This window comes from Lycium ferocissimum, chromosome 6 (genome assembly GCF_029784015.1).
Source record: "Lycium ferocissimum isolate CSIRO_LF1 chromosome 6, AGI_CSIRO_Lferr_CH_V1, whole genome shotgun sequence".
Classification (NCBI taxonomy): domain Eukaryota; kingdom Viridiplantae; phylum Streptophyta; class Magnoliopsida; order Solanales; family Solanaceae; genus Lycium; species Lycium ferocissimum.
Genome location: NC_081347.1, coordinates 73,178,412 through 73,200,903, shown reverse-complemented (window position 1 = coordinate 73,200,903; position 22,492 = coordinate 73,178,412). Strand labels below are relative to the sequence as shown.

General features: G+C 32.8%; 1 protein-coding gene and 1 long non-coding RNA gene across 2 annotated transcripts; one reads left to right on the top strand and one right to left on the bottom strand.

Annotated features, from left to right (window-relative positions):
- The first annotated feature begins 1,449 nt into the window (after positions 1–1,449).
- Positions 1,450–7,832, top strand: LOC132060387 (THO complex subunit 4D). The gene is made up of 7 exons (XM_059453426.1): positions 1,450–1,701; positions 3,572–3,798; positions 4,773–4,922; positions 5,009–5,077; positions 5,791–5,972; positions 6,384–6,437; positions 7,392–7,832. Exons 2-7 carry the CDS (start codon positions 3,601–3,603, stop codon positions 7,561–7,563), a joined length of 825 nt encoding a protein of 274 aa, XP_059309409.1. The 5' UTR covers positions 1,450–1,701; positions 3,572–3,600; the 3' UTR covers positions 7,564–7,832.
- Positions 4,940–5,431, bottom strand: LOC132060389 (uncharacterized). The gene is made up of 2 exons (XR_009415927.1): positions 5,296–5,431; positions 4,940–5,186 (listed from the first exon to the last, which is right to left on the bottom strand). It is a non-coding gene; the product is annotated as an uncharacterized LOC132060389 (long non-coding RNA).
- Positions 7,833–22,492: the final 14,660 nt, after the last annotated feature.

The following is a 22,492-nucleotide window of genomic DNA, read 5'->3' as shown; positions in this document are numbered from 1 at the left end:
ACTCTGCCTTGCGATTTTATTTTATTTTTAAATTTTTGACTGAGCGAGTGTTCGAATCCAAAACTCATAAATTTATAGATGAAGAGTAAAAATTAAAGACCAACAACTTGAGGGACAAAGATTAAAGATCAGTGCCTTTGAAGGACAATCCGGCGCAAAAAAAATGTCTCAAGAGTCTATTTTGCTAGCAACATACATAGAAATTGATGGAATCAGTTGGAGAAAACTGAGGCCCAAAATAACATGCATTTGAGGGCCGAAACCATTGGATGTATAACAAGGCCCAAACTGGCAGAGCCTGTATTCGCAGATTTTAGGCACTAACTTAGGTGCCATTTGGCCATAAAAATTATTCATTTTTTTTTATTTTTTTTTTTACTTTTTTTATTTTTGGGCGTTTGGTCATAAATATTCCGAAATACCAAAAACTTAAAAAACTTATTTTTTTAAAAAAAATCACTTTTTTCACTTTTTTACAACTACATTTCACCAAAAACTACAATTTTAAAACTATGGCCGAACACAACTCCAACTCCAACTTCAAAAATTTCAAAAAAGTGAATTTATTTTTGATATCTGTGACCAAACGCCTACTTAGCAACAACAGCTACACCCCATACAAAACTCTTATATTAGAAAGTGAATTTGTTATTTGATATCATTTTGTGGCTTAAAATAAGCTCAAAAAAATAACGCCTATAGCAACAAAACTTATAGCTACACCCCATACGAAACTTATTTTTTATTACTCTTCTCCCATTATCCACAATACTTCTTACTCTTCTCCCATTGGCCACAATACAAAAAGCAAATCCCTAAAGCTACAAGTTTCAATCTTCATCCAACAATCCTTAACTAGATCTATCTCCCTCTACATCAATATCTTTCCATCACTCTCTTTCAACCCCATTAAAAAGTTCAAATCTTTAACACTTTTTCCCATCAAAACCTCCAATCTCTACGCTTCTTCCCATCTTCCAAAAATAAAAAACTAAAAATAGCATAACAAAGCATTCCGAAAAAAAAAAAAAGTAACTACAACAAAATATTACTATAACCGACGTACAAGACACAAAATTGTAAAATACTCCCTTTAGAAAAAAAAAAAGTCTACTTAGCCCTTTTTTTTTGTCAAAAAAAGTATACACTTATTAACTAAAAAAACAATTAACTTTATCTTTCCAAATTTACCTCTATTAAGTGTTATGTGATCAAATTCTAATGCTTATTTTCTTAAACGATATGCAAATGACTAATTAGACTCTTTTTTTTTTAATCCGGAGGAAGTAATAAATAGGTCATTTGTGCAAATGTTCCCCATAATTTGGGCCTATCAAAACAGCCTATCTTTGTACGTACCCCTCCTACCCTAACAAACCCCCCCCCCCCCTCTACAAAACTCCTCATCATTCACAATCTCAATACCAAAAACCAAAAAAAAAGTAAATCCCTAGAGCTACAAGATTCAATCTTCATCCAAAAATCCTTAAACTACATCTATCTCTCCCTACATCAATATCTTTTCATCATTCTCTTTCAACCCCATTAACAAAATCTTCAATCTCTACACTTTTCCCCATCAAAATCTTCAATCTTTACACTTGCCCCCCATCAAAAACTCCAATCTCTACACTTTTCCCTACATATTCCTTCAAGAATCTCAGATTTGTTCACTTTTTTGGTATTTTGCTTCAGATCTTTGTAAGTTTTTAATTCTTTTCTCGTGTTTATTACATAGATCCATTATTCGTATTGTTGTATGTACCTGATTTGTATGGACCCGGTTATTTACAAATCCGGGTCGGGTATGACCCGTTAAGATGTCCATGTAACAATAACTGTGTTTGATTTGCTGATTTACATCTGTGTGTGTTTGTTGTTTTGGATTGTTATATGTATCCGGGTTGACCCGGTACGAAACGGGTCAAGGAATTTTTCGTACAGATTTGTTCAATATGTGATGAATTAGCAAAAAATTGCACATACCCCATATTGGCTATTTACACATCCGGGTCGGGTGTGACCCGTTAAGGTGTTCATGTATCAATAGGTTGTAAAGTTTATATATATATTTGTGTGTGTGTGTGTGTGAGTTCTTTTGGATTGTTGTATGTATCCCGGTTGATCCGGTGCGAAACGGGTCAAGGAAAATTTGTGCAGATTTGTTCAATATATGATGAATTAGCAAAAAATTGCACATACTCTTATCAGATGTTTACACGTCTGGGTCGGGTTTGAATCCGTAAAGAGTCCATGTAACGTAGGTTGTAAAGTTCAAGTTTTGTTACATAGATCCTTCGTTTGTATTGTTGTATGTATCTACTCGTGTTGACCCGGTGTGAAACGGGTCAAGGAGTGTTTAGTGAGGATTTATTCAATGCATGATGAATTCGTGAAAAATTTCATATTCCCATATCAGATATTTACACGTCTGGCTCGGGTTTGAACCCATAAGGAGTCTGTTGATAGGTTGTAAAGTTCATGTCTTGTTAGGGATGAATTAGCAAAAGATTGACCATGCCCGTTTCGGATTATTGTATGTACCCAGGTTGACACCCATGTTGGATTTTTACACGTATGGGTTGGGTTTGACCCGTAAAGGTGTCCATGTAACATAGGTTGTGTAAAGTTCATGCTTTGTTATGGATGAATTAGCAAAATATTGCAGATACCTGTGTCAGATATTTGCACATCTGGGTCGGGTTTGAACCCGGTTGTGAAGTTTATGTTTTGTTATGGACGAATTACCTCTGTGCTGATTTGCAGATTTGCATCGTTGTGTGTGTGTTTAGTACATATGCTTGGTGTAAATTGGAGATTGACTGCTTTTGTAAACAGATAATGCTTAACAACGATTTACGTATAATATTGGACTTATAAATCTTTTGCATCCATGGCTTTAATTTTTAGTGGACAAGCGTGATGAATGGATATAGAGGACTCATATGGTATTATTCGTTTGAGGCGTAGTTATTTGGTTCATTGATCCATGATTACTCACTGGATTACTTGTGGTCTTGTGGATATGAAACTCACACTGTCAATGAGGCCGTCCATTTTACAGATACTATCATACAGAAATCTAATTCTCTATAGAAAAGTCCGTATTTGTTGAACCAACTTCATTAAAAATTTGAATAGATGTACATACACCTTGGTTGACACTGGTTTAAAATTCCTGAACAATTAGCTTTTTATGATTACATTGGCATTAATCCTGCAGAAGGAGGATTTTTCAGAGAAGGTTCAATTGATAACGGGGATGGAATAGTGGTTGGGTGGTTAGGATGCTCCATCTTTAGAGATAAAGAAGGGCGTGAACTATCTGTTGATTCAGTTTTTTTGCTCATGTATTATAGAACTAGCAATGTTCTTGTTGAGATATTTATGTGACATTTGTAGTGTTTATTAAAAAAGCTTTTCTTTTACTTGTTAGTGAGTGTATTCTGATTTTCTTTGTTCTTGATGGTTTCAGAGTTTCAATTTCTAGTTTCTATGTATCTTCCGTTCTCTGCACTGATTGCTCATGCATACTCTTATTAACTAATAGTTATTTTACCCTTGCCTGCAGACTGATAGCTGAGGTTTTTGTGGTCTGGAATGGCTTCCTTGGATATGACCCTTGATGACATGATAAAAAGTAGGAGAAATAGTGAGAAAGGAGGTAGGGGACAAGGCAGGGCCCGACGTGGAAGAGGGGCAGGAGGATCATTTAGAGGTGGAAGAACAACAGGAGCTCCTCCTCGTAAAGGACAACTTGGTGTAAATGCTCGGCCATCTGCCAACAGAATTGCCAAGGCAAGCTCGAAACTGTCGGAGTCTTTTGCATTTCCTAGACAATTTGATATGCTTTAGAAATGAAAACTGAGGGTTCTCCGTATATTTGCTTTTGAATTGACATACAAGAGATACTGATATGTTTGGCTCCAAGGAGAAAGTCCACTTTATAAGCTGTTGAAATGGTACTGCAAGTATCGATGATCCTCGAACTTCTTCCATTTGAATGGGTTTTTTTCGAGGAACTGGCAATGGATTTTGATAAAATGGTATATTCAGGTGGCCCTGTTCTGCACATATGCTTCTTTGAAGCATGTTGCTAGAGGTGCTTCAATAACTTGAAAAAAAAATAAAGAGCGTTCACCATTTAATTTCCATTACATCTAGACGGTTGTACTTTCTTAACCATCTCTAGTCCTCACTATCTAATAGCAATTGCTCTAGTTTCAGCAGAGACAAAAACGCTAGGTGATTTCTTCCCATCTGTAATTGGTACCTGTTGCTAGTGGGAGGTAGCAGGTATCCCGTGGAATTAGTCAAGGTGCGCGCAAGCTGGCCCGGACACCACGGTTATCAAAATAAAAAAAGTTTCTCACCACTGGTTTAAAGGGAGTTTGTGATTGGCCTGATGGATCCTACCGAAATATGTGGAACTGCTTCGGTGTCAAGACCTTCTGTTACGATCTAGTTCATGGCCTTCTCGCATAGGTGGCTTCCTTCACTGAAAATCAAAAGTGGAGCTCTCACCTTTTGTTTAAGGACGTGTTTGATGTGCAGTGGGTCAAATCCTCCATTTCACCAACACTTTTCTGCATAGTTCATTCCCCTTTCTCTATTAGATTACAGTGTTTTTTGAGTAAGAAACTCCTCCTAGTTTGATGGGAATCTGATGATAACTGATTTATAATCTTGAAGAATGGTTATTTGTCTTTCTTTTGGTAATGTGCTGACTTTTAACTTTCCACCTGGATATATTTTGGGCATGCTTGCTTCAGTCTTTCCGCAGAACGAAGAATTTGCCATGGCAGAATGGCTTGCTTGAAGATAGTCTTAGAGCTGCAGGGCTATCATCATCAGGATTAGAGAGTGGTACTAAGGTGTATGTTTCCAACTTGGATGTTGGAGTCACAAATTCAGATATAAGGGTATACTTTTGAGCATGTCCTTCACATATATACTTCTTTGCAATAGATATCTTTCAAGATCTGTTATAAAAGGAATTGCTACACAGGAACTCTTCTCCGAGATGGGTGAACTGATACGATATGCAATCCACTATGACAAAAATGGTCGCCCAAGTGTAAGTTGATCTGCGCTAATTTAAATCATAGTTTTGTAGTTGCTTTTAACTCATGCTGCTTGATCATCACATGCACAAGATATTCATCAATTGGTGATATATATGCTGCCTAGTTTCAAACTAGAAGATTGAATTACACGTCAGTATGGGCCTATAGATGCACAAACAAAGGTTATGTTAGAAAAAGAAAGAATTATGATGGCTGCTAGGAATGTTACCTATAGTTTTTGGAAAGTACTTGTATTAAATGAGTTGGTTGAAGCTTGACGTGGTTTAGAAATGCATTTACTGTTTTGTTGTTATTAGAAGTTCAATTAAAGGGGGAAATAGCCTCCTACAAGACGTGAGAAATATTTACTAAGGAGTTATCCTAAATAGAATGTGCTCTCGTAATCTGACATACATATCTGCGTCAATAAACTTCTGCATATTGGAAATTTTATGCGTCTTTTTGTATGTTTTAAGCTTATGAATAAACCAGAAATTATTGGTGTATTACTCTGAATGTTGGACATTTTACTTGTATCTTCTTCTGTTAGTTTGTGGTGCTGAATTGTTCGTTTTGAACTTGCTGTTTTGCTGCATCTTTTGTCCTCGTATTGGTTTGTCAGTTATTGTTTCTTTTGGATAACATACGCTAGTTTTTTTTTTTATAGTACTAGTTTGTATAGTTTTGGGGTTATCATTGATGGTAGAACATTGATCACTTATAGGGCTCAGCGGAGGTGGTTTTTGCCAGGAGGAGTGATGCATATCAAGCACTTAAAAGATACAACAATGTTCAGTTGGATGGGAAGCCAATGAAGATAGAAGTTGTTACTCCCAAGCCGGACATTCCTTTATCAGCTCGTGCAGATGTTGGACGAGCAAATGGAAGGAGAACGGTTGTCATGACGTATGTAGTATTAATTTCTATCTCTCTTTGTACCTCTGATTGTTTGTGTCAGCACCATGTTTGTGTACAGACTGTTGTGCAGTATGTACCACATTTTACTTTCAGAATATTTTACACTCGGTATTGTGTTCTCTGCCGAATAACAAATGGTAGCTCTTGTCAAAGACTCAAAGTTCACTAGTTAATTATTCTCATTCTTGCCACCATTTTAATGACAGATCAGCTCCTTTCTTAAGAACTTGATGTGGGAGTCATTTGCTTTTTTGTAGTTAAATTTTTATGTAGGATGTGGTAGTTTTGATTGGGGTTGTTTTATAGGAAAATTGTTCTGCAAAGTAATATATGTTTTTATGGGTGAAATCTTGTTCAATATAATTTTTGACAGTTAAAGTAAACCTATCTATTGTGCAGGCCGGGCTCAGCTCGTGGAAGAGGTGGTGCATCTTCTGTCAATCGTGGTTTAAGGTGAGTTTGTGTTGGGCAGAGTTATTTATTCTATGGATTTTTCAGTTTTTTTTTGGGGGGGGGGGGGTGTGGGTGGGTGGGGCGCTCGATATTCTGATGCCGGTCCTAAGGCCATTTATGAGTATTATATAAAGGATTTTGCCTTTAAGGCAATTAACAAATTTGATGATTAATAGATGTCAGATAATGGAATTTTATCTCTATACATAGCTTATTTGGATGGCTATTATTCTGTTTTGAGCTGTTCCAAAGAGCTTTGACATCTAATTTCTTGTCAATTTTTAAAATCTCTCACATAAAACAGAAAGTTATACAGCTGCTTTGCTAGTGCAATGTCTTTCTTAGCAATGCATTGTAAATTAAGAGATTTTTTTGGGATGGGCTATCAAATGTACTTTTGATGTGGAAAATCATGAATTGAGAGTTATAGATTGGTGTTTTAGAGTTACTGTTTTGGGAGTTAGATGTTTATAATATTTTTTTTTTAATTTTTTTTTTATGGTTATACGTGTCTTGATTGAAGTTGAATATACGTGTCTTGATTGAAGTCGAATATACGACTAAATAAAGGTAATCATTGCATCCAATTGAAATTATAGTTATTTGCATAAATAAACTAATTAGCTGAATCCCTTGATTAAAGTTGAGTGTACGGTCTGACAATAGTAAAAAAGTCCTAGCGAAGAAGACCTGACTGTTTAAGAAGGAACCATAGAAACGAAGGAACCACTAGTTCTTTTATTCACTATCGATACTTGTGAATGGTGTAGGAAAAAGGAGCTCCATTCAGTAAAAAAACTCTTAATTTTTTTATAAAAGTAAAGTAGGATATATGAATTAGAAAATTCAATCAAAATAAGTCTCATTTCTCTTCCTGCCTTTTTTAGTTTATGTTTACCAGAGTTTTGAATTGTTAGAATTCCCAAAGTAATTGTCTGTTTTTCTATTGTATAGTCAAAGGGGCCGTGGTGGTTTTGGTAATACATCGGGACGTGGGCGCGGTCGAGGACGTGGAGGACGCGGTCGTGGTGGTAGGGGGAAGAAGAATGGTGTTGAGACGTCGGCAGAAGATCTTGACAAGGAGCTGGAAAACTATCATGCTAATGCAGAAGCTATGCAGACCTAATAGTGGCACACTTCCAAGAATTGCAAGAATGTGCTGTAAAGTTTCTTGACTGCTATAAGTAGCTTTTATGATATCTGATAGATTTCTTGAGGTTACTGCTTTTTGGTTTAATGGATTGTAACATGAATGTTGGAACATCGATCCAGTTAGTATAATGACTATGGTTGTGTAATTTTTGTTTTGTGACCATCCAAGTGTTAACCATGGATCTGCAACTAACTAGCAAGCATTTGCCTGGGGATGAATATGATGAGTAAGTTGAACTTCAATGTTGCTTTGTTTCTGAACATTTGCACGGGGCTGAACACAATGAGAAAGTTTAACTTCAATGTTGCTTTGTTTCTGCAACTAACTAGCAAGCATTTGCACGGGGTCTGAACACAACGAGAAAGTTGAACTTCAATGTTGCTTTATTTCTTCAATCTTCGTTTAGTGCATCACTTGGCTGCTTCATATGCATCCTAGTGGATCGTTTGGTTCACAGTTTTGTTTTGTAGGGATTAAATGTATGTGTTTAATAGTGGTATATGTATTGTTATGCGGGAAATAATTATGAGAATGTTATATTAGATTTATTTTTAACCCAAAGGCCTCTTAACTACATATAGAAATTGTCTTTAGATATTCTATCTGTAATGCATGTTTATCTTACATTCTATCTTGCAAAAAAAGGCAGGCTTACAAAAAGTTATTGCTAGGATTAGCCGTGTTGTAGTATTAGATGTGGAGTTCTAACCAGACAAAACACACTCTTTAGTCTATGCGGAGACTACATTAGGTATGTTGAGCTCTGTTCTTTTCAGATCCTACTTGTGGAATTACATTGGGTATGTTGTTATGCAATATTTTCCACTCACGAAACAAATAATGAACAACGTTTTTCAAAGAAAACACTCTTTAGAAAAATATATTTTTTGAAGAAAACATTTTCCAAAGAGACTAGTTTTGCAGAATTTCCTGTCTGTCCAACCTATTGGCCTGCATCTACTTTACATACTACCCATTCGAGCCCAACAAATTGGGCTGCTCTCAGAAAAAAGCTTCCACTAGAAATATTTCGGTTTCATTTGATAATTTTCCAAGAAAAAAACTACTATATGTTTTCCATTTTATGGTGGTACTTCTCTTTCAATTTTTTTATTCTATATTTTATTATTTTCTCGCTGGAAAAAATAGTTATATACTTTTTAAGTTATCTAATGATAATAATACATTAATTAGTAGAATCCATGTTACTTTATTGAATAGTAACAATGTACATAATTGTAGCAGAAGTCATATGTGGGTCTTATTTCTATCTAATGACGGAATATTCTATACCATAGAATTCTCAAAAATTAAATTAAATCTTTAATTTAATGCTAGAAAAATGGCGACATGCATAGGTCACATATGTGTCTTTCGTTGTTCCTTTATTCCCCCTATCATCATTCATCACAAAATTGACAAAGGAACAATCCGGATTAGTCAGGCCCAATTTCTAAGACTTAGTGAATGAATCTCTTTTGCAATTGGATAATATTGTCCACTTAAGTCAACATCCTAACAAATCCAAAAAGCTCCAACTAATGAAGCAATCCTAACAAACTCCAAAAAAGGTTCACCAAATCCTAAAGCAAGGTGTTAACAAATGATTGAAACAAGTAACCACTTAGCCAACCAAATTGATGACCACATAGACTCTCATAATGAAAATGGAAGAGTGTATGTCATACTCGCAAGAAATTATCTATTTATCATATATATAATAATGCAAGAAAAAAGAGAGGCATTAGGTTATTTCTTCTTATCTATCCAAGTTTCGGTGAATAGAGTTATCTGATATTTGTGCTGGTCATAAGTCCTTTGTTTTTGGCAGGAAGAGTTCCAGCCTTTGTTGCCTCTCGGTAGAGTGAGTCTATTTAGCAAACTGGAAGATAACAGATACATCGTAGAATCAGTCGAGATATGCCCAAGTTTATCCGGACATCATAATTATTAAAAGGAAGTGCAATTTAAAAAAAGATCAATGAGTACCCTCCTGATATAGTGTGCCCAATTTCCATTTCCCTTAGGTCCGCATCCCAATTAATGGTACTAGTACAGTTTGACAACAAATTAAGAATAATGTAGAAACACATAATGTGCTACCTAAGGATAAGGTTTAATTATACGTTAACATATTAAATGGACAATACTATGACTGAGTGTGTGTGTGTGTGTATATATATATATATATATATATATATATATATATGATGTGAGAGTGACGGAATTGGAAAAAAAGAAAAAAAGAAAAAAAGAATAAAGTCCACAACATTTTCATCCTCATCCTTTGTGAGAGGGATGGAGTGGAAGGTGAAAAAGAAAACACCACATTAAATCTTGGTTTCATATTTGTATGATTGAATGTATCTTTGTTGGTGGTGACGGGTCGCAGTAACAGATTCAATCATGAGTTTATAGATTCAACAAATTAAAATATGGTAGTGTTTTTGAGTTGGACCTAATATAAACGTGTGGAAAATAAGTATAGTTAGAGTTATATATACATTTCGAAACTCACCCTCTTAATTAAAGACTGACAGTATCTAAATTTTGGATCTGTCACGGATTATTGTCTAATTAACAATGGTTCTCGAGAAATGTTCATGTTATATTTGATGATGTGTTGGCAAACTGTTTTTCACACAAATGTACTCAAATGTGATGGAACACTAAATCTTGTCTTGGATACTACATAGTTCAATCTTTGTGGGTTTCAATAAGTAATGGTTCTTGAAAATGTCAATCTCTTATTTGCTGTTGTGTTGGCCTAAACACACTAAAAATTATGTTGGTGACCAGTAAAATCTTCCACTCTCTATTGGTCCTAAAAACATCGAATAAATCTAAGTCTGAACTCAATTTAGAATTTAGAAGTGGACCTTTTTAGTGCTTACTGTTATAAGTCCTACTATGAATAAAGGAAAAAGGAAAAGATTGAAGAGCTAATGCTTCATGCCAAGTGTCAATAGAGGTGTGAAAAAGTCCCCAACTGTACCTCTTGCTTGAAATATTCCTATGTTAGCCTTACATCATCTTTTGCTCTTCTTTTTCTTCGTCTCTTTTAGCTTTATTTATTATAGAGCAGCGGTGAAAATATACCTTTCAACTTTGCGATTTAGAGTAAATATATCTCTCATTATAAAAGTGGTGTATATATACTTTTGTCGTTTTAATATATTGTAAATATACCCCTACCGTTACAAAATAGTGCAAATATATACCTTTTTCACTAACGAGTTTTTAAAAAAAAATCATTTGGGTTATTTTTTTTTTTTAAAATGCCACGTGACTTAAGACAAAAAAGTCTACCCATTTTTTGATTAGACATACTTTTCTAAAGCCACATAATATTTTTTTTCTGATGGGTCGGGTCGGGTTTGTTTAAAAAAATGGGTAAACTTATTTTTTTTAAAGTCATGGAGATAATTTTTTAAATGAATCATACCCAACACACCAGAAAAAAATTACTAAAAAATAGGTAGACTTTTTTGAAAGTCACGTGACATTTTTTTAATTAAAAAATAACCTAAATGATTTTAAAAAAAACTCCCGTCATCGAAAATGGTATATTTGCACCATTTTGTAACGGCGGGGGTATATTTGCACCATTTTGTGACAACAAGGGTATATATACACCACTTTTGTAAGGAGGGATGTATATGCTCTAAATCGCAAAGTTGAGGGGTATATTTGCACCTTTGGCCTTTATTATATATAAGGGAGAGAGGAAAGGAAAATGGGAAGAGGATTACAAGTTAGGGGCGGAGCTAGAGTGTAGGGAGTAGTTTTGTCAGAACCCGACAGTTTTAGTATAAACCTCATATTTGTCTTAAGAAATTTATTTAATATAAACTTATTAATTTAAAATCAAGTAACTCAAAAAGACTAAAATTCCGAAGTCATAAGCTCCAAATTTTTGGCTGCGCCTCTATTACAAGAAGGGGAATTGATCTCTCACCAATTAGAAAAAAGTTCATGAAGCCGCCATTTAAATTTTGATATACCTTGACTATTGAGTATATAGTGAAATCGTGATCTAAATTTGATAGATTTGACCTTTAAATTTTTTATCATTGAACCTATTGCACTTATATGAAATTATAGATTTAAAATTTAGTTATTTGCGAAAATTTTAGTAATTTCATATATACAAAGCTCTATGACGAAAATATTAGGTTGAATTGAAACCGTAGCAAATATAGTACATCGGGCTCTGATTGAGTTGTTCTTGAAAATGATTTTGACATTTCTATTCCACAAAAAAATCATGTAAAACAATCAATTCACTTGTTAAAAATCTCTCTACGTTTGCCTATGTCATCCAACCCAAAGAGTCAACAAATTCCCTCACCAAACAAACATGCCATTTGCTATTTTAGGATGTTGACATGTCATGTGATGATTAGTGAATTTAAAATTTATGAAAAAGAGGCTTGATTGTATTTGCAGTACTTTTCCATTTACAAATATAGATTCACGTGGTTCACAGGCGGAGCATAAGATGCGGAAAGTGAGGCAGAGATGGTTCGGACATATACAGAGGAGATGCATGCTGGCCCCAGTGCGGAGGTGTGAGAGGTTGGCTATGGATGGTTTCAGGAAAGGTAAAGGTAAGCCGAAAAAGTATTGGGAAGAAGTGATTAGACAGGACATGGCACAGTTGCAGCTTATCGAGGACATGACCTTAGATAGAAGAGTTGGAGGACGCAAATTAGCGTAGAAGGTTAGTAGGTAGTAGAGCGTTGTCTCGTGTATCCTTCCATACTAGTAGGCGCAGTATTATCTATGTAGTTTCTTGCCCTTTAATTTTTTGTTACTATCTGTTGTCTCTTGTATTTCGTTTATCATATTAGTTTGCTGCAGTTACTGTTACTTTTCTGCATAATGCTTATATATAAGTATTGTGCCGTGGCTTCTTTACTTTCCTCAATTCTTATATGACCGTCTGTCCTGCTTTTTCTTGAGTCGATGGTCTTTCAGAAACAACTTATCTATCTTCCAAGGTAGGGATAAGGTCTGCGTACACTCTACCCTCTCCAAACCCCACTTGTGGGGTTGCACTGGGTATGTTGTTGTTGTTGTTGTTGTATTCATGTGGTTCATAAACAATTGTTACTTGTTGCTGTGGTGGAGTGAAATATTCTTTCATTCTTAATTAGATATACGGGGTCCGAAATATGGAGTCACCTTTAGCAGGGAGTGTTTTATCCTTCAAAGTATGACTTTCCGATGCAAATCGGATTAAGCATGACTCATGCCCTGGCTGATACCAAACACCGGGTGCAAAACCATAAAAAATAAGGAATTATTTCTTTTTTCCTTTTCAATTTTCAGCCATATATTCATGTTCATGTTTTCGTTTATTTATTTATTTCCTAAAGTAAGCCATGAAGCTTGTTAAGGAAAGTAGAAAAAGAGCAATTGGGCCCCAAAATCCACTAAAACAGACCAATAAGCTTATACGCGTGGGCCGACAACCCCTTTGTAATTCTACAACCGCCCCAATAAGGAAAATAACGTATTTTAATTTTATTTTTTTGTCAATTTTTATATTGATTTTATAATATTAAGTACATATATTTAAACAACAAAATGATACACAAAAACTAATTGAAATATTGTACTAAAAAATGCTTTATTCCTTTAACAATAATAATAATAATTTCATTCTTTTGGTGTGTAATAGGAGTATAAAATTTGCCAACTTCATAGAAAAATAATGTTTTTTGCCAAACTTTTTGCTAGTGTCTTTTTCTCCTTTTTCTTATAAATAATCATATCTTTTGGTTTCCTCCTTATCTGTGTCACTGTTCCACTATTCATTTTTTCTTTATTTTGTTATTTTCTAAATCATAAAATACATGTTTACATAATTTTAGTTAAGGGCAATAGGAGCCGAGGGACAAGATCGCTCCTCTTAGCTTATGTACAACTATTACAAATAAAGCCTTTTCATACTCTTTATTACATAATGTAACATTTTTGCACAAATACTCGTCTTTGAGGGACATTAAACGAGTGACAAAGGGTATTTTTCTTTCTAAGCATTACAGAAAAAAATATTATTGCACCCAACAATTTATCAAAACACAAATTCAAAAAAGAAAAAAGTTATTTGGTGCAATGCTACAAATAGTTTAGGCTTCAATATTCTTATCGTTATAATAAAAGTTACACTTTGGAATATACAAATAAAAATGTAATTATCCAATTCAAGCACAAATGTTATTTTATTATGATAATCTTATCTATCTGTTTAGAATCTTTCTTTTAAGTAAATATATATTGGTGACTTCACTGAGGAATAATAATAAAAAACACGTGTCGATGTGACATAATACGTTTTTGTTATCACACAATACGTTTTTGTCATCAGTATAGTTTCTTGGGGTTCTTTTGTTTTGTCTCTGGGGGGAGTAAGACTAACGTCATATTCTAGTAATTTGGCGTCATGAGGACGTAATATAATATCTTGGAGTTATTTTATATTTTTAATTTAATATTTTTTATTAGTCCTTTTCTCTAATTAGGATTTGAGATGGGAACTCTAGTTTTTTCTTCGCTGCTATTAGATGTTATTTATCAGCGGTACAATTCTTTAAAACATATTTTCAAGCTCTAAATTATCTTGAGTATTTATTTTTTGAAAAAAAAAAAAAAAAATTTGTTTGACTTCAAAGAGAATAAAGTGATTTAGTGAAATGGCCTATCTCTCTCTAAAAGCACTAGTTTACTTTCTCTTATTGACAAGTTAGTTTTGTTTCATTGAATGAATCTTTATCTCTTTGCTATTATAAAATATAAACATTCTTTGTTTTCCAGCAACTCAGTAGATATAGCATGATACAACAACAATAATATACTCAATGTAATTCTATAGGTGGGGTTTGGGGAGGGTAGAGTGTACGCAGACCTTACCCTATCTCGTAGAGATAGAGAGGTTGTTATCAACAGACCCTCGACTCGAGTAAAGCATCTCAAAGCAATTTGAGAAAAAAAAAAAAGACTACGGAGATATTAGCATGACAAAGGGTTAAAATATAATATCATGAATAAAATATAATGAATTGTTCTAATTGTGGAAGAAAATAAAATAACACAAATAAAGAGTAAGAAATTATTTTACACTATATATGATAACTTTTGGTGGCCGAATAAATTGTAAATGGGGTCAATAGATATGGATTTGGTAATTCCGATAGGCCAACAAAACCCATGTGCGCGAAAAGAAGTTTAAGAAAGGAATGAAACTTTTAAAACTTAGTTTTAAAAAATACGTTATAATTTGTACGGAAAAGGCTCAAATATGCCATCCAACTATCGGAAATGGCTAATTTATGCCACTCGTCAATAGTTTGGCTCATTTATCTTTATCGAACTATAAGAAATGACCCATTTATGCCATCGAACTATAGGAAATGGCTCATTTATGCCACTCATTAATAGTTTGACTCATTTATGCCATCGCCCATTATCAAAATGACTCATCCATGTCATTTTTCATTAACGCCGATTTTATAATACCATATATGACACGTAGCCTCCAATTAGAGGTTTACGTTGTTTAATTAAACCAGCCAAATTTTAAATACCAAATTAATAAAAAAAATTCGACCCATACACCTTACCACCCACAATCATAATCTAGCTGGAGGCCACGTGTCATATATGATATTGTAAAACCAGCTTTAATGAAATATGGCATGGATGAGTCAATTTGGTAACAAGCGATGGCATAAATGAGTCAAACTATTGATGAGTGGCATAAATGAGTCATTTCCTATAGTTCGATGGCATAAATGAGCCATTTCCTATAGTTCGATGGCATAAATGAACCAAACTATTGACGAGTGACATAAATGAGTCATTTCTGATAATTGAATGACATATTTGGGCCTTTTCCGTAATTTGTATAGCTGTAAAACTTTTAAAGCTTATGATCTTAAACATGTCATAATATTTAAATAGTTATAAAAGCTTCTTATTAAGAGTAAAATGAGAAGTTCAAAGTTACTGTGGTTTCAAATACAGATGCGTCAAACAAATTGGAATAGAGGGAGACGTACTATATTTTGGTTTATCAAGTTATATTCTTTTATGTCTAATCATAAATTGATTTTTTTTTCTTTATGTGAATAAGTATTTTCATTAGGTCATGCCAAAGCTATTAGCTATGATAGATGCAGTTTACTAGTGACAAGTACTTCAACGTGTTTTTAACCATTTGTTTTGGGTATAATGATAACGTGAGTTTTCTTTTTCTTCTTCTTTTTTCTTTTATTTCTTTCCAAATGATGGTGATATTGAAAGCCAATCTGTGTGAATGCAAAGACAATACTAAAATTCTCCAAGTTTGTTAATTAAAGTGACTTGATGATAGGTAGCACTGAGTAGAAACTATATATCATGATATTGTACACAAAATCTTGTTAAGTACAAAAAACAATTGAGGCAAAAAAAAAAAAAAAAGGATTTTCAAGTGTTTACTGTTTAGAGTCGGCAGTGGGCCATATATAACAGTAATAATTATAGGGATTATTTGGCCCGCCTAATACTCAATTATGTTTCACTGTTTAAAAAGGAAACAGAAGAAGAAGACACTCAATAGACATCTTATCGCAATCAAAACTCTAAATTAGAGTACATTATATCCTTCATATTAAAATCAAATCAAATTAGGTTAACTTAATAAGATCTTAACGATTTGACAAACTGCTTTTCAACTAAATGATATAAAGTTTAACCTGTTAGGTAACCACAGTTGAGGGGTCGGGTGTGATGGGATTGTCAGAACTTTTTCATCATTAACCAGATATATTGGGCCGGGTTTCAAGTCTATAGGAATTTGAGAAACTTATAGTAGGAACTAGGAAGCATTTTATCCTTTTTATGAACTTATCCAACACGAATTTGAATTAGTAGGTGAAATTTAACTACCAGATGAAATATCGCCAAATTTGGCTGTTGTGCCATATTGTTAAGCATGGTTAATCTACATGTAATGTGCCCTTTTAATTCAAACCTGTGATTCTTCACAAATTTAATGAATCCATTTTTTTTTTCCAGTGGGACCCGAATCCATCAATTGTCTAAACATTATTCACGTGTAATGTTATTATTGTTAGTCAATATTTAACCGTTATATAGCTCTAACTACAGATATCTAAATGTAACATAGTTTCTATGTAAATAAATCAAGAAATTACATTTTAGTTGATGTAATCTTAGATATGTTTTATCAAATTTCACTAAGACTAAATTAAAGTTTATTAACAAGTAAAAAATCAACAGTGTAATTTTTTTCGCAATTTTTTTTTTTTTTTTTTGCTGTATATCAATTCAATCCTTTAATTTTTAATTATTGAGACTTTACGACTTTAATCAAGTCTCGTTGAAAAAGTAGTCTTCCAGCTTGAGTAAGGGCAATGATCAATACTTAGGTAGGCAGGAGACAAAAGCTTAGTAGAAAAATTAATAAATAAGAATAAAAAATTATTGAAGAAATACAAGTGGATTGACATAAGTTGAAATATAATTAGGAGCTTTTTGGAAATAGTCAATATAAGGCGTAGAATAAAGTACTAAATAAATTAATTTTACGAAGGTACTACTTTGACAAATGAAAAATATTCTCAAAAAGTACTGAGCGTGAAAGAAAAATATTCCAATATAAGTGGCATGTAAAATAAAATACTCGACGTTCAAATTTTCACATTCATCACATCAAGAAAGTATATATTACAGCAGCTACTTTAATTTTAGTTGCTTACATGCTAATTTTTCGTGGCTTAAGGTATATAGTATCAGTTTAATTTTTTTTTATAATCATTCTAAAACTTATTATTCTTAAATAAAATGTAAAAGCACAAATATTTTCCTTTCAAAAATTGAAAGTCACGATAATTCTTTCAAAATGAACCGAAAAATCATATCTGAACGATTTTTTATTCCTTGTTTGTTGTTCGTTTGCTGTTAGTCTTGACAAACAATAGAGTGATGTGGTCTTGTTGTCATCATTATATTTTACCACCAAGGGTGTGGTGAGATTTTTGGAATTTCTCAACCCTTAACTTGAAGTCTCGGATTTAAGCTCGAAAATGAAAGTCTTCTTGATAGGAAACACTGTAGCTTGTTAGTAGAGCCACTGGTGTAGGTCCACTACTAGAAACATAGGGTTTTTCCACCGACATTTTGTGGAAAATTTGTGCAATAAAATATGATTTTCCCCTCTCATTCCCACCGAACCAACTCACTGGGAAAACGCTTGGTGGGAAACAGGTTCCCATTGAAACGCTGGAAAACTTCATAATTTTTCCATGTGAAAACACTACTATTTAGGTTTCCCCCCGACATGCAATGAGAAATAGCCACTAAACATTTTTTAGTGGGAAAATGGAGATTTTTTAGTAGTGGTCCTGACCACTACAATGAAGAGTGATCAGTTCAACAACATTTTCAATGAATTGAATATTCATTGTCAATATATCTATGAGAAGTGACTTAGACATGCAAACGTGCAAATAGTTCTTTTCCTGCACACAAGATTCTTTTTAAAAGTAAAAAAAATCAAAATATTTCTGTTCTTTGTTCATATTATCGAAATGTCATGGTAAAGAATTTCTCGAGTCCAAAATATTGTTATGCAAAAAAAAAAAAAAAAAGAATTCCATAGACTTAGTGATGATGGGACATATATAATCATTTAATTTTTACAAGAACTTGGCCTTTGCATTCATTTAATAAAACTAAAGTCAATTGCGTAGTAAGAAAGTTGTTGAGAAAAATCACCGTCAAAATCTAGTGTTCAGATTTAAGAGTCAAAATTTAAACTGTACTTGTACTGTGTACGGTTTAGTGATTAACCTTTTTTTGAGTTAGGGCTGATGTAGTCAAAGGGGGTAATATACTTTGTTTTGTTCAAAAAGTAGATACATACTATAATATTAGGTCATTCTAATATTTTTGTGTTCCCATTAAAGTCCCAGACAATTACTATCCCAACAATGAAAAATAGTAAAGCTAATGAATGAAATCATGTAGGAGCTGTTTGATGGTAAAAAATTGTTTCTACCGAATGTTTACGTCAAACAAATAGAAGTATTTTATGTAGGTTTGTTAAAAGATCGGTTACAGGAATACTCCGGGATATAAATCGGGATAATAAAAGTGTTGTTTGTATGTGGACTTGTGTTACAGTGTATCATTATGATCGCATATTAACTTAATTTTATTGACGGCTTGAAGGTGAAGCCACCTATTTCTTAGGGCAAAGGGTGGTCTCAATTGAGATCATGTAACGAAATGAATCACCTAACTTAACTCCAAAAGCTAGCTTATGAGGGAAGGATTATCCAAGTCGATCTAAGGAGACCATCCATCTCATTAACCACTGATGTGAGACTTTTTCAATCTTCAACACATTGTGTTTCATGACCCCATAATAGCAACAACGAATATGATAAATTATTAATATGAGTAATAAATTTTACATGATTCTGAATGTACTCGCTTTTTAATATTTTGAGTATTAACTAAAAACCACTCCATACTGTCTTTTTTTGAAAAAAAATTTAAATACAAAAAAATCATAACACTCTCTCTCTCTCTCTCTCTGTACATATAGAAGGTTGGCAGGTGGGGTGGGGGTTACTAAGAAACACAAATAATGTTTACATTAAGTGTGTAGACAAAAAAAGAGTTGCATGCATAAGCAATTACATAATCAAATTAAGGAATCTTAGGTAGCTAGGCAAAGAGGAATTTGACGGAGTTATTAATATTCTATAAAGGATTGGTCAGCTTTTCCAACAATTCATCAACTACAAATGTATATAAGATTCGAATCTTCTTACCTAATTGATTAAAGAAAAAAATCCACACACGCAAAACCAAAGAGATTCCTTCTAGGATTCGGAATTTGATCTTGAAGTTCAGCATTTTAAATTTTTAACTATTGTATTTATTATACTTCTGAAAGTATAAATTTAAAATATATAGTTATAAAAATCATAATATTTTTCACATATGTGTTCATATTTTGAATCAAATATACTGAATTCCAGTGAACTAATAACTGATAAGCTACAACCACCACGAGAGTTGTTGGAAGCAACAAAACTCTAAAAGAAGATCCTGGATGGATATCTCAAAATGGATGTTTTTTTTTAAAAAAAAAAACTAATAATTGATTTTTCAGTTTCATTAATTTTATGGTTTTCCAAGATCTCCAAGAAAATAAATAACCAAATGATCCGTTTTATTTTAGAAAAAAATAGATGTGGAAGGAACAAAAGACTGAATATTAAAGTTGAAATTCACACCTTTAAGCAACCCCTCTAGAGAATATCACTCAATTCCCGAGCACTATTTTTTTTAACGCTCCAGTATCTGTATAGAATTTATTAGCTTGACTAATTCGGATTTGCACCAGATAGGTCTTTTTTATTTTTATTTTTATTTTTAAATTGTTTTTTATTACATAGCGGGGGAGGGGTAGGGGAAATAGGGGAGGGGATTACAATGTAGGGATTTGAACCCTGACTAACAAGGTGAAAGTTCAGGTGGTCAACCAACTGAGCTACTAGATCCCTACTTCCAGATAGGTCGGTAAAGCATTCTCTGTGAATTTTCTTTTCCACGGCTCGAATCTGAAATCTTTGCTCTGATTAAGGGTGAATAAACCCCAACCATCCCACCGTACCTCTTGACGAGTTGGTGGTCTTGCCAAGCGTCATCAACATAAGAAGAAAAAATGGAAATTAATAGCAAGTAGAATGCAAACGACAATATTTCAAATAAATAGACGTAAAATTGACTTATAATTGTGTATCTAATCATACTTACCAAAATTTCAAAATAAGAAAACTTAATTTCAAGATGTTGAACTCAATTGGACACATATATGACATTTGTCAGTGTTGCTGTTAGCGTAAGGCTTTTTTTAATCCAAAAACAAAAGCTAGCTATCTTTGAAATACTCTTCACCAAGGCACTAATTGATGATACTAAACCATTAAGCAATACTCCCCACGTCTCAAATCATTTATCGTGATTAAGAAAAAATAATTGTCTCAAATTATTTGTCGTTTTAAAAGTTTAAGGCATAATTAATTATTTCCTTTTCAATTTACCTTTAGTAGAATTTTATCATTAATGAAGATGACACATAAATAGACTAAATAATCAATGGAGATAGATTACAACTTATACATAAATAAGGCCAAAAATAGTCACCCCTCCTAATTAATATTTCTTAAGGGGCGTGTAAAGAAAAAAATAATAAAAAAATAACAAATTTTTTGAGACGGAGGGAGTAATTTTCTTTAATTGTTTCATCATTCCGATGGAGAAATATATCTTCTTTTTTGGTAAGTTTTATTGACTTAAATATTACATTATATTTTTGTTATTTCCTAACAACTAGGATGATTTGTTTTGGTTCATTTAATAATTCCCACATTGTGGCTTATTTAATATTTTGACAGATATATCCTAACAAATGTTTTTAGAATTAAAATGAACACACGCAAGAAAGGGTTAGTTAATCATTTTGAATAATATATTTTCCAACAGCATCTTTGAATTTGTAATCTTACCATATTCTTAGTTGGAAGATATGATTAGGTTATCTGATTATCAATTAAAAAATCGACTAATTAGGCAATTGCAACAATTTGTCAAAAACAATAGCAACTAGCAGGATTTCAAAGTAATATCTATTATAAGACAATTCTTTGTCAACAAAATATTAATTACTTAGTTCACGCTGGGGGGAAAATGAAGCTACATGCTGTTCTTGTATTAATGTTGTATAGAAACATATGTAAATCTTGTATCAAAGTCAGTGCTGCAAAGTTTGAAAAAGGGCAAAATGAGTTTTTTTTTTTCGGTATAACGGGAAAATGAGTTAATAAAGTTTTCTAGATGAGGACCTTTATTAAAATGTTTTTAAACAATTGTAAATTCATGTTCTGAAGGGTGAATTTTACCTTCGTTAAATGTTTGGTCTAATATATATTATTCATCGTTAGAAAAAGTCTCTTTTTACCCTTAGTTTCTAATGTAATTTTAACTTGAGGGTAATTTTAAATCATAATTAAAAATTGAGGGTAAATATTTGACTTTTGTTTTTGAAGAATGTGGACACATATAGTCTATTCATTTCACTTTATACCTTCATTAACAATTACAAGGACAAATTCGAAATAATTTGCTAACGACAAAAGTATGAATAAATCAAAAGTATAGCATAGGATAAAGTTGAGCAATTTCAAATAATACATAACAAATTTGAATATTTTCCCTTTTACTTAAAAGAGATGCTATTATACAAGGACCAAAACAATTACTAAGTTGATTCTGATATTATGCTACAAAATACTACACCTTGAAAAAATTATGCTTCAAAATACTATGAAATGCTTTATTTTAAGAATGATGATAAAAGACATATTTAATTCTATAGTCAAGAAGGTATCTGTATACATTCTATAGTGCTTAACCAATGATTTTTTAGCTATCCTTCAATTCTTAGAGAAATTTTTATTTTCTAAATAATCAAAGACCAGAATAACAGTTAATTATATTTGAAACAGGTAAATGGGTAATAATAATAATTTTGTTTATTTTTTATATAACAATATATCTTTTCCCCTAACTTAAAAACTTTATCGCATCAATTGTGCCAAGGTTACTTCTACTCCTTTAATTTTGCATTGATTAGTCAATGATTAATTTTCTAATAGAATATTATTTGGCATCTTCTACAATTTTTTTTTAATTATCTATTTTAATTTTGTGGTTGCCGGGTAGTAGGTTGTGATTTCCACTTCGAACTTGCGACTTAATTTATAAAATTAGTAGGAAATGTACTTGGTGATTATTTGACTTTCTTAATTTGTAT

What these genes read in the sequence shown, in the direction of transcription:
- LOC132060387 (XM_059453426.1), top strand. Translation starts at nt 3,601, where the DNA reads ATGGCTTCCTTGGATATGACCCTTGATGACATGATAAAAAGTAGGAGA. An exon ending in CTGCCAACAGAATTGCCAAG is followed by an intron (nt 3,799 to 4,772) that starts GCAAGCTCGAAA and finishes TGCTTGCTTCAG; the next exon opens with TCTTTCCGCAGAACGAAGAA. An exon ending in AGGAGAACGGTTGTCATGAC is followed by an intron (nt 5,973 to 6,383) that starts GTATGTAGTATT and finishes TCTATTGTGCAG; the next exon opens with GCCGGGCTCAGCTCGTGGAA.